We start from the raw sequence: 15,237 nt of genomic DNA, 5'->3' as shown, positions 1-15,237 counted from the left end.
TGTCTCAGTTTCTCTCATGAATGGCCTGATAATAAAAAAGTCAGTACCCCAATTCCTTTAAGTCATTATTCTCCCAACAAATATAATGTCATTTCAGCATGTCTTTTTTTTTTAGATACAGTTCACAGGTCATCAGACACAGTTGTCCCTCACTATTCAGTCGGTTAGGGTGGGTTTGAGCTCCACACCCACTTGTAGTGATATTCTCTCCCATGCCTTAAAGCATTCTGACGTCACCTTTTATGATAATTCCCTTATTCTACTGGTGATCTTCTCAGATGAATTACAGATGAGGTATTTATCAACAAAACCCTCACAGAGACCCACACTCCAATAAACCCTTTGGAGTAACTTTCATCACTTTTTATATGCAGAATGAACAAAACACATTTGTGTATTTACCCAAAGACCATAACCCCAAGGAACTGATAGTTTTACCTATGAACCCATGTTATATCAAAATAAAAATTAAAATAAACCTATTCGAATAACTTATTCAATTTAAGGGTACAACTCTTCATAATTTTCCCAGGGACATAATAGATTTTCAAAGTAATTATACAGTTTGAATAGAGTCTGGTGTCTTTTAAACATTTTATAAGTAAATCCCACCTGTTCCAACAATTTCTAGTAAAAGGTGATCAGTCTTTCACAGGAAATTCTTAGGATTCAGGGCATTTTGACACCATTAATATGTTTCCACTCCCCCTTTCTTTAGGACCAACTTAAATACATTTTTCAAAAACATGTCCATCCTTTTGCATACCCAATTTGAAACTAAATTAGAAAAAACCCTTCCAATAAATCTACTAATGCATATTCATTCCCAGTACATGGTGTACTTACTACTGAACCATAAGCCAATAACGCAAAGAGACTGGACTCACTCATCCAGAACTCCATGTTTTAGCCTTATCCAGATATTTTTATTTTTAAAGCGGCTGACTTTAATTAACTGCTTTCCACAGTAATGCAGTCTCCAATGACATTTTTGACCAGAGAAGATTAAAAACCCTTTTTTTTCCTTATTCTTTCTGGAAAAGAAAGTGTACATATCGTTAATATTCACAATGTTACCTTTTAGTCAGCAAACCAATAATTTTACTTATCCATAGATTTTATTCTAAAGCGTCTTTAACAGTTTCAGAGAATTGTGGTATAGAATGTCTAACAATTAAAATTCCATCGGTACTCTACTAGATGTCAAGTCAAACGTGATCTAATACTTCTTCTTGATCACATATAAACTGTAATCTCTATGAAACACTCATTGTTCGCTCAGAGACTACACACCGCCAAGTAAAAAATTCCATTCTCACTAACCTCAAACCGATTAGTTGTTTGTTATTTTGACAAGGATATAAACTCTTGTATAGCGGCATTTCCTGCTACCGCACTAAGTTCTAGTGTCACATTACACTAATTTTCCCCATACCCGATATACCCATATTCAAAACATAGAGCTATTTTCTTATTCGTTCTTAGATATTTTCAATAGTTCTGCTAATCACCCGCACGTCTGCGAGGACTAGAGGAACCACATTTGTACCTCATCGCAATGTATTTTCTGATGATAGAATGTTGACATCAGAATGCCTGCAAATCGAGCTTCACATTTTGGTCCCATGCGACTGTGCCTCCCTTATTCTATTCATCCTGTTTATCAGGTAATAGTGTCCTTCTCTCTCTATTCTATGGAAACAGTCATTTTGTTGTCATGCCACTAATTATTTATTTATTTTTCCTAAATATTCCCATGTATTATACACCTTTTATTTACTATTTTTCCAAGGTAGAGCTAATCCCCTTTCCAATTAAAAATTCATTTGTCACATCACTTAATTTCTCTTATCAAAGCATGCTCTATATAGTACAGACATTATTTCTGAATACTACAGATGACTTAATGTCTTATTCTAGTACAGTACTTCAAATATCACTGTGTTTTTCCCTTTACAGATATCATTATTTATTCATTTTATAGTTCTAATCAATTTTATGATTACATTTACATTACATTTAAGACATTTAGCAAATGCTCTTATCCAGAGCGACTTACAAATTGGAAAGTTCATACATATTCATCCAGGTCCCCCCGTGGGAATTGAACCCTCAACCCTGGGGTTGTAAGCACCATGCTCTACCAACTGAGCCACACAGGTCCACTGCCCGCTCCGTTAAAATCTCTATCTAACGTCTTACTTTTACCTTTATTAATTTATTTTGTCTATACTTTCTTACCTCTTCTCTATATTGTTATTGTTTCATTGTCTTTTATCCCATTTTACTGTTTAATTCCTGATTCACGGTTTTAGTGAAACAAACCTCTCATATTCTGGTCTCTGTCCTTCAGGCTATTTTTAGACCGCAGCTTCTGTAGGCACAGAGTGACTGACGGCCTGTTTTTTTCCTCTTCCTTTGTTTCACTGTAAGTGAATTCTTAATGTGTCCTGGATTCCACTATTTATCTTAACTAACCTAGATTCGTTTTTAACTTTATAGTATAATTTCAATTTATTGGCGATTCTGTTTTCTCTTTTGTTACCCACTGCTCTATCCGTATTTATACTATTCGGTTAACGCCTTTTTAAGTATTTTTATTTAATATTTGTTTTGACACCTTTTTGTTATTTTTACCGTGGTCTCTTACCACTTTATCACATCATTGTTTTTATCCTTGCTTATAACTTATTTTACTTCGATGTTTCTTAACTTCGTTCCATCTGCCTAATAGCAGTTAACTGCACCCTTCTACAACTCTATACTCTATTCACAGGAGGGCTGCGCGCTCCCTCTTCTGGCCGTTCTGCCTACACACACACACAACCTGTCCTTTCTTTCTTCCTAATGTTCTATCTCTACACAGATCTACTCATTTCTTACAACATTATCATTCATCCTTTTATGTTTCATCCGTTCATTCAATCCCTTTGTTTTTACCTCAAAACAACTCAGTCTTTCTTTATTGACTTAATTCACTTCCTCCTACATAAGCCTAGACTTCTAGGATTTCTACAATATGACGAGACTACTGTCTAATCGGATCAGCTTGTCTTCATATTCTATTCACCCCCCCAATACTGATCTTTACTTCTATTATTAGAGTAGTATTGTGGCGTGACCTACTGAATTACAAAACCCTGTTAGCTAGACAGAGCGTTTTTTTATTCGCAGGATTTCTTTTGCATTTGAACGCCGCACAATCGGGCAAACGTCCTAAATATTCATCCGTACAGTCCTCCTTTCAGAGCGTTAACCATGAAATATTTATTTAACTACTGATTTATGTTTTGACCTATAAACTACTTTTGCAGTTGAACGCCGCACAATCGGGCAAACGTTTTTCCTGCGTCCTAAATATTCATCCGTTCAGTCCCCCGTTCTGGGGCGGTAGCCATGAAGTATTTATTTACTAAATATCCACCCACAGACTATTCTGCCGTAAATATCCCACCCAAGCAGACCTCTTCAAAAATGTTCCTTTTTTAAAGAGCGGTATCGTGGCTTCCTAACTACTTATTTATGCAGCTCTCTCTTTTTAGAGCCGCATCCATAAGTAACCTGTCCAAGCGTTCCTTCTACTAATTTTATTGAAGAGGTATCACAGGATTTTCTACCTACATTATCTGTTTTTACCGTATGGGCTGTCCCACATTATAGCCAGCCATCTCAGCCAGATGGCGCAAACAAGCACATCATTTAAGCTACACATTCGAACGGTCTAATCAGAACGAGCGCATGCTCCACTAAACACCTAACACAAGCAAAGTTCACATCGCCTATTCACTCATTCTCTATACATGCGCATGCATTTATATTTAATACAATTCCCCAAATTACACATACATGCAAATTTATTTGAATTCAAAAGTTCTTTCGTTTTTACTGGTTTCTTTTTAGGAAATTTGAAAGAGAGACTTACATGGCGCCTCTCTCGCTGAGACAGGATCTCTGAAGCAATCCATACAAACATTTCAACTATGTAAGAACAAGCTTACCTTTTTATAGTTGTGGCCATAGTGTTTGCAAGATTGTCCAAAGAAACTATCTCCAGCCCTGATCGCCATATCTCAGTCCCTGTCCCTCCTGGCTCAGCTCGCCAAATCTGTCGTGGAAAATCGGTTCAAATATAACGCTTTATCAGAACTTGTGAAATCAAAACATGCTTTTATTACAATTGTATAGCCAGCTGGAATGTCCCGCGGAACACACACCCTCCCAGAGCACTGGTTCGCTCTTTATACACAAATAGCATATGAGTCCACCCCATATGCAAATAAGCATACTTCCCCTAATTCTTCCTGCCATCATTATCTTTTTAGTTCAGGCTTCCTGCTTGTTCACGCATACTAACGCCCATTATCTGCTTTCAGTTAAATTATAATAGTGGCCAGACCCTCTATCTTAGTGTGTCCAATTGCCTTTAGGCGTCTATCTGTCTGACATGTATGTTTTTTTAGTGGAATGGGTAGACTATAAATCTAGTGGGTCTAAGTGCCCTAAGCACATATTTCTCTGACAGGTATATCTCTTAAAGGAATCAGCAGACTATGTGTCTAGTGTCCAGTTACCCTAAGAGCCTATGACTCAACCCTGTATTTAACTCAGTGCCCCAGCATGTTCTCTGGTATGTGTCCTTATTGGAATCATCAGACTATGTGTCTCTTCTCTTCATGTGGTCTGCCACTTCAATGTTCAGCTGTCCTATGCCTCCACATGCCATCCATGTGTCTCATTGTACTCCTACAATGGCAGCTAGTAGTCAGACCTAACTGTAAGGATGAGGTCAGGGATGACAACAAGGCATGTTGAATGAATGGCAGCTAGGAGTCAGACCTAACTGGAAGGATGAGGTCAGGGATGACAACAAGGCATGTTGAATGAATGGCAGCTAGTAGTCAGACCTAACTGGAAGGATGAGGTCAGGGATGACAACAAGGCATGTTGAATGAATGGCAGCTAGGAGTCAGACCTAACTGGAAGGATGAGGTCAGGGATGACAACAAGGCATGTTGAATGAATGGCAGCTAGGAGTCAGACCTAACTGGAAGGATGAGGTCAGGGATGACAACAAGGCATGTTGAATGAATGGCAGCTAGTAGTCAGACCTAACTGGAAGGATGAGGTCAGGGATGACAACAAGGCATGTTGAATGAATGGCAGCTAGGAGTCAGACCTAACTGGAAGGATGAGGTCAGGGATGACAACAAGGCATGTTGAATGAATGGCAGCTAGGAGTCAGACCTAACTGGAAGGATGAGGTCAGGGATGACAACAAGGCATGTTGAATGAATGGCAGCTAGTAGTCAGACCTAACTGGAAGGATGAGGTCAGGGATGACAACAAGGCATGTTGAATGAATGGCAGCTAGGAGTCAGACCTAACTGGAAGGATGAGGTCAGGGATGACAACAAGGCATGTTGAATGAATGGCAGCTAGGAGTCAGACCTAACTGGAAGGATGAGGTCAGGGATGACAACAAGGCATGTTGAATGAATGGCAGCTAGTAGTCAGACCTAACTGGAAGGATGAGGTCAGGGATGACAACAAGGCATGTTGAATGAATGGCAGCTACAAAATTTCAGCGTATTGACTAGGCTTGTGTCCCAAATGGCACCCTATTCCCTATATAGTGCACTACAAAAGGAGTGCACGGTAGGGAATCAGTGGTGTGAAGTACTTATGTAAAAATACTTTAAAGTACTTAAGTTGATTTTTGGGGTATCTGTACATTACTTTACTATTTATATTTTTTTTAATGTGGACTTTTACTCTACTAGCTACATTCCTAAAGAAAATAATGTACTTTTTACTCCATACATTTTCCCAGACACCCAAAAGTACTCGGTACATTTTGAGTGCTTAGCAGGACAGGAAAATGGTCTAATTCACACACTTATCAAGAGAACATCCCTGGTCATCCTTACTGCCTCTGATCTGGCGGACTCAATAAACACAAATGCTTTGTTTGTAAATTATGTCTGAGTGTTGGAGTGCCCCTGGCTATCTGTAAATGATGTCTGAGTGTTGGAGTGTTCCCCTGGCTATCTGTAAATGATGTCTGAGTGTTGGAGTGTGCCTCTGGCTTTCCGTAAATTTAAAAAACAAGTGTGCCGTCTGGTTTGCTTAATATAAGGAATTTGAAATTATTTTTTATTTTCTTACTTAAGTATATTTAAAACTAAATACTTTTAGACTTTTACTCAAGTAGTATTTTACTGGGTGTCTTTAACTTTTACTTGAGTAATTTTCTGTTAAGGTATCTTTACTTTTACTCAAGTATGACAATTGGGTACTTTTGCCGCCACTGTAGGGAATAGTCTTCACCTTATTGTTTGTTTGCCAGAGCCCATGTTGACTCCAATGCTTCCCACAGTTGTGTCAAGTTGGCTGGATGTCCTTTGGGTGGTGGACCATTCTTGATACCCACAGAAAACTGTTAAGCGTGAAAAACCGAGCAGCGTTGATGTTTTTGACAAAAACACAAATCTTTTGACTTGCCCATTCACCCTCTGAATGGCACACATACACAATTCATTTCTCAATTGTCTCAAGGCTTAAAACTCCTTCTTTAACCTGTCTCCTCCCCTTCATCTACACTGATTTAAGTGACATCGATAAGGGATCATATCTTTCACCTGGATTCACCTGGTTAGTCTATGTCATGGAAAAGGCAGGTGTTCATAATGTTTTGTACAGTCAGTGTATGGAGCTCTAAGGGCTTTGGTCAAATATAGTGCACTATATAGGGAATAGGGTGCCATTTGGGGTGCGTCCTCCTCCCCTGCGGCTACAGCTGACCAGTCATTTACAGCAAAGATACAGTGAGGCTGAATGACTGACTGATGTCATATCTTATCTGTCAGTTGTGAGAAGTCGTTTCTCAGACAGATGTAAGGGAGTCTGAGCCAGGTTCCACCTGGGTTAATATGTAGAGGGGTACTGATAGTTGAAATGGATTTTCCTGCTGACTGCAGTACATGATCATTTATCACATCCCTCAACACAATATTTCATAGAATAGTTCCTGGGTTGTCAATAGTCAAAAAGAGCAGTAGTTGAGTTCAACATCCCCCTACACAATACCAAGGTTTTGAAGCTCTGCACAGGTAGTGTTAGTACAGGTACTTTAGCTATGTTGGTCAACGATCATCCAATCAACATAGGATGGACTCATCACTGGGCAGGTTACATAGTATTCTAACCTACCTGTAATCTGTGTGTCCACTGAGGAATATTCAGTAAATACCAGTTCAACATCTAATGGTAAAATAAAGGGAAGCACTCTTCTCCCTGTGTGTGTTCCAGCCAGGGATATCCAGGCGTGGGAGTACGTTCCTCTGGGTCCGTTTCTGGGGAAGAACTTTGGGACAACCATCTCACCCTGGGTGGTTCCTATGGAGGCCCTGCTGCCCTTCGCTGAGCCCAACACTGTCCAGGTGAGGAACACAAACAGTATAGTAGTGTAATATAGTATAGACCTGGCGGTCCTACTGCCCTATAGTATACTACGGGTGGTCTGGATGTATTTTATATTACGTTATGGGTGATCTGGATGTATTTTATATTACATAAATGGGTGGTCTGGATGTATTTGACATGACATTATACTACAGGTTGTCTGGGTGTATTTGACATACATTATACTACAGGTGGTCTGGATGTATTTGACATGACATTATACTACAGGTTGTCTGGGTGTATTTGACATACATTATACTACAGGTGGTCTGGATGTATTTGACATTACATTATACTACAGGTGGTCTGGATATATTTGACATTACATTATACTACAGGTGGTCTGGGTGTATTTGACATTACATTATACTACGGGTTGTCTGGGTTTATTTGACATTACATTATACTATGGGTGGTCTGGGTGTATTTTACATTACATTATACTATGGGTGGTCTGGGTGTATTTTACATTACATTATACTATGGGTGGTCTGGGTGTATTTTACATTACATTATACTATGGGTGGTCTGGATGTATTTGACATTACATTATACTATGGGTGGTCTGGGTGTATTTGACATACATTATACTATGGGTGGTCTGGGTGTATTTGACATTACATTATACTACGGGTGGTCTGGGTGTATTTGACATTACATTATACTACGGGTTGTCTGGGTGTATTTTACATTACATTATACTACGGGTGGTCTGGGTGTATTTTACATTACATTATACTACGGGTGGTCTGGGTGTATTTGACATTACATTATACTATGGGTGGTCTGGGTGTATTTTACATTACATTATACTATGGGTGGTCTGGATGTATTTGACATTACATTATACTATGGGTGGTCTGGGTGTATTTTACATTACATTATACTATGGGTGGTCTGGGTGTATTTTACATTACATTAACACTCTTACATTTTCACCATTCAGGTAAGCCTTTAGTAATGAGAGCCAGTATCCATACCGTGTTACAAAAGAAAAGGTGCCATCTAGAATCTAAAAGGGTTATTCCGTTGTCCCCATAGGAGAACCCTTTTGATGAACCTGTTTGGTTCCAGTTAGAAACATTTTGGGCTCCATTTTCTACATGGAACCCAAAAGGGTTCAACCTGAAACCAAAAAGGTTCTACCTGGAACCAAAAAGGGTTCTCCTATGCGGACAGCCAAAGAACCCTTTTTTCTAAGAGTGTAGAGACTCTTCATGCTTTTCTATTTCCACTTCCTGTTTCAGGATCCAAAGCCCCTCCCTTATCTATGCCATGATGATGCCTTCACCTTCAACATTAACTTGTTTGTGTCAGTGAAAGGTATGTTGGGTTTTACACAGACACACACAACACACACATACATGCACAGATACACAGTAAAAAGGAATTGTTGGTGAATGAGTGCCTTGGTAATTAAGCATACACACACAAGGGAGGTAATGATTTACCATTAAGAGCTTTGTATTCCTAACTACCAGGACTGTTCATTCTCTGTTCTGACTTTCTCTCTCTCTCCTGACTCGCTCTCTCCACTGACTTTCTCTCCTGACTCTCTGTCCTGAGTTTCTCTCCTGACTCTCCACTGACTCTCTGTCCTGAATATCTCTCCTGACTCTCTCTCCGGTCGACTCTCTCTCCGGTCTCTCCCTCCAGTCTCTCTCTCCGGTCTCTCTCTCCGGTCTCTCTCTCCGGTCTCTCTGTCCTGACTCTCCACTGACTCTCCGGCTTGACTATCTCTCCTGACTCTCCACAGACTCTCTCTCCTGACTCTCCACTTATTCTCTCTCCTGACTCTGTCCTGACTCTCCACCGACTCACTGGCTTGACTATCTCTCCTGTCTCCACTGACTCTCTGTCTTGACTCTCTCTCCTGACTCTCCACTGACTGACTCTCCACGTATTCTCTCTCCTGACTCTCTCTCCTGACTCTCTCTCCAGTGACTCTCTGTCCCTACTCCCTCTCATGACTCTCCAGTGACTCGCTGTCCTGACTCTCTCCACTGCTCTTCCTATGTATTTTCTGAGGTATTATTGAGGGGGTATATCAGGTGTTGATATCCTGTCTCAATCAACTATTGTGGGGTGTTTTTTTCAGGAGAGGCAATGAAGGAAGCAGCCACTATATGCAAGTCCAACTTCAAGGTAAGCAGTTGGTGAAGTAGACTTTGGATAGCTTACTACAGTTGTATCAATGTGCAGAGTTGTGGACTCGAGTCACATGACTTGGACTCGACTTGATAGAAAATAAAATAACTTTAGGCTTGACTTCGACTTGGAGCCTCAAGACTTGGGACCCAAGTTTGACTTGAGACTGATGACTTGAAATGATTTGTCCAGGGTTTGTCACTCATTTTGTGGCACATTACTCTCCACGTAGCCAGAGACAGTAGCCACAGCATCGCACATAGTAACAAAAAAAAGTGCAATAGATTGGCTAGTGAAATGCACACATGGCCCTCTGATTGGACCAGAAAACGGTCAATTAATACAGGTCGGATGAGGTAGCGCAGTGTTTCTCCAAGCGTAGAAGGATTTGGGGGGTTGTGAGCAATGTTCCCTCAAATATTTTCTGGCACTGAGATCATTTAAGTTCTGCTGAGCGCAAACTTGAACGTTGTGAAAATTCTGTGCAACTTCCAGTGCGTGTTTACTGTGAACACTGAGGCTGTATCTGCTTTCAGTTAGTTTTAACACTGGCCAAGTAGGCTACACTGGCTATTTGATCATAATGGAGGACTACCAGAGTGGAGAAAATGCATCCCATAACATTTTAACATGGAAGTAGCTGTTCTATCATTCAGCCTACAGTAACAGCCAATGTGTGGGGTTCATTGTAGTCCATTATTTTTTTTTATTTTTTTTTTACATCTGACTTGCTTTTCAAAGATATCTAGAAATGTACATGTTTTGTGTTCTTGTAGGAAGCAATCAATCATCTATTGCTGATTACAAATGATCTATAACTGGGCTAATACCTCACTAAATAGCAAAGAATATGAACACGTGACTTCATGAAGCTCTTGCTTTGATCTCAACACAAGCACATCTACTCATGACCACAGCTGTAAACACAGTCCAGTTCAAAGTTAATGGCATTGATCCATATATGGCAATGGACTATTTGCATACAGGCCTACTGCAGCTCTGATTGGTTATGCCGCCGGTCTGTGTAGAGTAGGGGCTGAGTCGTTGCAATAGAATCCTACTGCGATGCGTTCTGCCTACAACAACATCTCTAGCATGGTTGGTTTTGTTTCAGTATGTTGCATTGACAATGGCTAATATTGTGTTGATTCGATCACAATCGCCACAGTAAAGGGAAACGTTGATAGTGTTAACTAACAGGGAAAAGTCTAGAAAGTGGAGTGAAGTTCAATCTCGTGTCTGATATTTCTTCTGTGAGCTGCACTGCATTCGCGGACTACTGCACACCCCCGAAAGTTTAGAGGGAATGTTTGTTGTGAGTATGAAACGGAATTTTTCAAACATATTTTAATTGGCTACATACACATACATTTTATATTTATACCTTTGCCTATTTGATCTGGATTCAGGCATAGGGCCACGGTATTACACCAAATTATTGTCTAAAAACATCTCATCAGTGCTTCAGAACCACCAAGTTGCACATCTTGACTGTTGACCAATGAACAGTGATCTGCATTAGCGCACAAAGGCTCATATCCAGATTAGTCTTCAGAAAGCGCTTGTTTCATTTGCTCCGGTTTTGCCTGGTAAAAACAGAGTAAGCCTACATTTATATTATCCATATAAAAGTGAACCACATATCTACAGTTTAGCAATCTACTACGGACACATCTCTTCCAGAACAATAACGTTAGGCTACGTGGTGATTTCATTGATCATTTTCATATTTCAGATTGTCCTAGTTTGGGTGGTAACTGGCTATATGTCTGAAGATAACTGTAACATCGCACTGCCTTGAATATTATGGGATGAAGTAGAACTAACATATTCTGGTGAATTTATTAGGATATGTGTGAGGAAGAAAGGGTCTTCCCAGTTGGCAACGAGCTGCAGGCAGGCGGCCCTCCAGAGTGACAGGCAAGGTGCAGGCGGCCCTCCAGAGTGACAGGCAAGGTGCAGGCGGCCCTCCAGAGTGACAGGCAAGGTGCAGGCGGCCCTCCAGAGTGACAGGCAAGGTGCAGGCGGCCCTCCAGAGTGACAGGCAAGGTGCAGGCGGCCCTCCAGAGTGACAGGCAAGGTGCAGGCGGCCCTCCAGAGTGACAGGCAAGGTGCAGGCGGCCCTCAAGAGTGACAGGCAAGGTGCAGGCGGCCCTCCAGAGTGACAGGCAAGGTGCAGGCGGCCCTTCAGAGTGACAGGCAAGGTGCAGACAGACCATGCTTTCCTGTTCCTGCAACCTCCGCTGCATACAGGCCTATTATCCTGGTTTCTCTAGACACCAGCGGAGTGAGAAGATATCCCTAGTTGATATTGGCTGCTAACATGAATGACTTTCATCTAAAAATGCAGGTGTAAAACGCAGTTTATTTCTGTGTCTTGCACTTTGAAAAATGAATGGCTGTTTATGGCTGTAATGGCAGGCAAGGTGCAGACAGCGTATGAGGGTGTTTATGGCTGTAATGGCAGGCAAGGTGCAGACAGCGTATGAGGGTGTTTATGGCTGTAATGGCAGGCAAGGTGCAGACAGCGTATGAGCGTGTTTATGGCTGTAATGGCAGGCAAGGTGCAGACAGCGTATGAGGGTGTTTATGGCTGTAATGGCAGGCAAGGTGCAGACAGCGTATGAGGGTGTTTATGGCTGTAATGGCAGGCAAGGTGCAGACAGCGTATGAGGGTGTTTATGGCTGTAATGGCAGGCAAGGTGCAGACAGCGTATGAGGGTGTTTATGGCTGTAATGGCAGGCAAGGTGCAGACAGCGTATGAGGGTGTTTATGGCTGTAATGGCAGGCAAGGTGCAGACAGCGTATGAGGGTGTTTATGGCTGTAATGGCAGGCAAGGTGCAGACAGCGTATGAGCGTGCGCGGTCGGGTGGGTCGCAAGCTTTGAACCATATTAAAATACATTTTTACATAAAAAAAATATTTAGTAGACAAAATAATGAAAAGGGCTGTCTGGTAGCCTCAATAAATAGACAAAATATTGTAGTTGAACAAGTCATTGTGTATATATATATATAATTTTTTTTTTACTTGACTTGACTAAAACTTGACTACATGCACTTAGAATGCAGAGAAAAACTTTTCTACTTCAGACTTGGTTGGGGCAATTCCATTTCAATTCCAGTCAATTCAGTTTGGAATGCAGCTGAATTGGAATGCAGCTCTTATGGAATGCAGAACTGACCCAGGTGTTTTGACTAGCTGTAAATGAGATACATCACTGTCACTACTGCACTCTTAACTGCCTCTGACATGACAAATATTAACAACTTAAGAAAATATTAACAACTTAAGAAAATAGAGTGACCTATCCCTATAGATAATTTGTAATCAGCAATAGATGATTAATTGCTTCCTTCATTAAGATACATTAGTGTTTACTGCATTAAAGGGATAGGTCACTATTTTCTTAAGTTGTTAATAGTTGTCATGTCAGAGGCAGTTAAGAGTGCAGTAGTGACAGCATCTACGATGAGCCTTACATGTCTTTGCCAGAGCCACCACAGGCTAACGGTTAGCATTGACCATTGAGTTTCAATGTTTCAACGCAGCATCCTCCAATGTAAATGCCCATGAAATGAAAGACTTAGCGTAGATACTGTCACACTACTGGTCTCTAGACCACTTCTAAGGTAAGATACACATTACAAAACATAACGATTATATTACGATCATATATTACTAAATATAATGATTTATGAAAATTGGGTGAACTACCCTTTTAACCAGAAGACAATAGGAATAAATCCTGTGTGATTTAAGTCTCATTAGCCCTCTCTCTCTCTAGCCTCCTAATGGCAGCTGTCATATCTGCCGTTGTAGGCAAGTACTCAGTACTCACACATAGACTATGGTTGTGTCCCAAATGGCACCCAAAACCCTACATAGTGCACTACTTTTGACCATCAGTGGAGCCCTATGGGACCTGTTCAACAGTAGTGAACTATGAAGAGAATAGGGGGCCATTTGGGATGTGACCAATATATTGGTGAGGTGAGTGAGTGGAGTCTATCAGCTTCCCTGATGAGAACGGTTAGTCTCTTAGTCCAATGGCTTTGACTGATGAGAACGGTTAGTCTCTTAGTCCAATGGCTTTGACTGATGAGAACGGTTAGTCTCTTAGTCCAATGGCTTTGACTGATGAGAACGGTTAGTCTCTTAGTCCAATGGCTTTGACTGATGAGAACGGTTAGTCTCTTAGTCCAATGGCTTTGACTGATGAGAACGGTTAGTCTCTTAGTCCAATGGCTTTGACTGATGAGAACGGTTAGTCTCTTAGTCCAATGGCTTTGACTGATGAGAACGGTTAGTCTCTTAGTCCAATGGCTTTGACTGATGAGAACGGTTAGTCTCTTAGTCCAATGGCTTTGACTGATGAGAACGGTTAGTCTCTTAGTCCAACGGCTTTGACTGTTGAGAACGGTTAGTCTCTTAGTCTAATGGCTTTGACTGATGAGAACGGTTAGTCTCTTAGTCCAATGGCTTTGACTGATGAGAACGGTTAGTCTCTTAGTCCAACGGCTTTGACTGATGAGAACGGTTAGTCTCTTAGTCTAATGGCTTTGACTGATGAAAACGGTTAGTCTCTTAGTCTAATGGCTTTGACTGATGAGAACGGTTAGTCTCTTAGTCCAATGGCTTTGACTGATGAGAACGGTTAGTCTCTTAGTCCAATGGCTTTGACTGTTGAGAACGGTTAGTCTCTTAGTCCAATGGCTTTGACTGATGAGAACAGTTATTCTCTTAGTCCAATGGCTTTGACTGATGAGAACAGTTAGTCTCTTAGTCCAATGGCTTTGACTGATGAGAACAGTTAGTCTCTTAGTCCAATGGCTTTGACTGATGAGAACGGTTAGTCTCTTAGTCCAATGGCTTTGACTGATGAGAACGGTTAGTCTCTTAGTCTTTGACTGATGAGAACAGTTAGTCTCTTAGTCCAATGGCTTTGACTGATGAGAACGGTTAGTCTCTTAGTCCAATGGCTTTGACTGATGAGAACGGTTAGTCTCTTAGTCCAACAGCTTTGACTGTTGAGAACGGTTAGTCTCTTAGTCCAATGGCTTTGACTGATGAGAACGGTTAGTCTCTTAGTCCAATGGCTTTGACTGATGAGAACGGTTAGTCTCTTAGTCCAATGGCTTTGACTGATGAGAACGGTTAGTCTCTTAGTCCAACGGCTTTGACTGATGAGAACGGTTAGTCTCTTAGTCCAACGGCTTTGACTGATGAGAACGGTTAGTCTCTTAGTCCAACGGCTTTGACTGATGAGAACGGTTAGTCTCTTAGTCTAATGGCTTTGACTGATGAGAACGGTTAGTCTCTTAGTCCAATGGCTTTGACTGATGAGAACGGTTAGTCTCTTAGTCCAATGGCTTTGACTGATGAGAACGGTTAGTCTCTTAGTCCAATGGCTTTGACTGATGAGAACGGTTAGTCTCTTAGTCCAATGGCTTTGACTGATGAGAACGGTTAGTCTCTTAGTCCAATGGCTTTGACTGATGAGAACGGTTAGTCTCTTAGTCCAACGGCTTTGACTGATGAGGTACAGGATGTCTTTCTGACTGACTCACTGTCTCTTTTTTACCTGTCTTTCTGTGTGTTAAAGTTATGTTGGATACACATGGTT

At 41.1% G+C, this 15,237-nt stretch overlaps 1 protein-coding gene across 1 annotated transcript in view; it reads left to right on the top strand.

Annotated features, from left to right (window-relative positions):
• fah (fumarylacetoacetate hydrolase (fumarylacetoacetase)) overlaps positions 1-15,237 on the top strand; it is a 36,725-nt gene that overhangs the window by 12,703 nt on the left and 8,785 nt on the right. Inside the window, exons 9-11 of the mRNA XM_038995967.1 lie at positions 7,309-7,439; positions 8,709-8,784; positions 9,560-9,606. Coding sequence (XP_038851895.1) covers positions 7,309-7,439; positions 8,709-8,784; positions 9,560-9,606 — 254 coding nt within the window. The remainder of the gene's footprint in view (positions 1-7,308; positions 7,440-8,708; positions 8,785-9,559; positions 9,607-15,237) is intronic.

Source organism: Salvelinus namaycush, chromosome 1, assembly GCF_016432855.1.
Source record: "Salvelinus namaycush isolate Seneca chromosome 1, SaNama_1.0, whole genome shotgun sequence".
NCBI classification, from domain to species: Eukaryota; Metazoa; Chordata; class Actinopteri; order Salmoniformes; family Salmonidae; genus Salvelinus; species Salvelinus namaycush.
The sequence above is the reverse complement of the archived record's forward strand: the minus strand, read 5'-3'. Positions and strand labels throughout refer to the sequence as shown.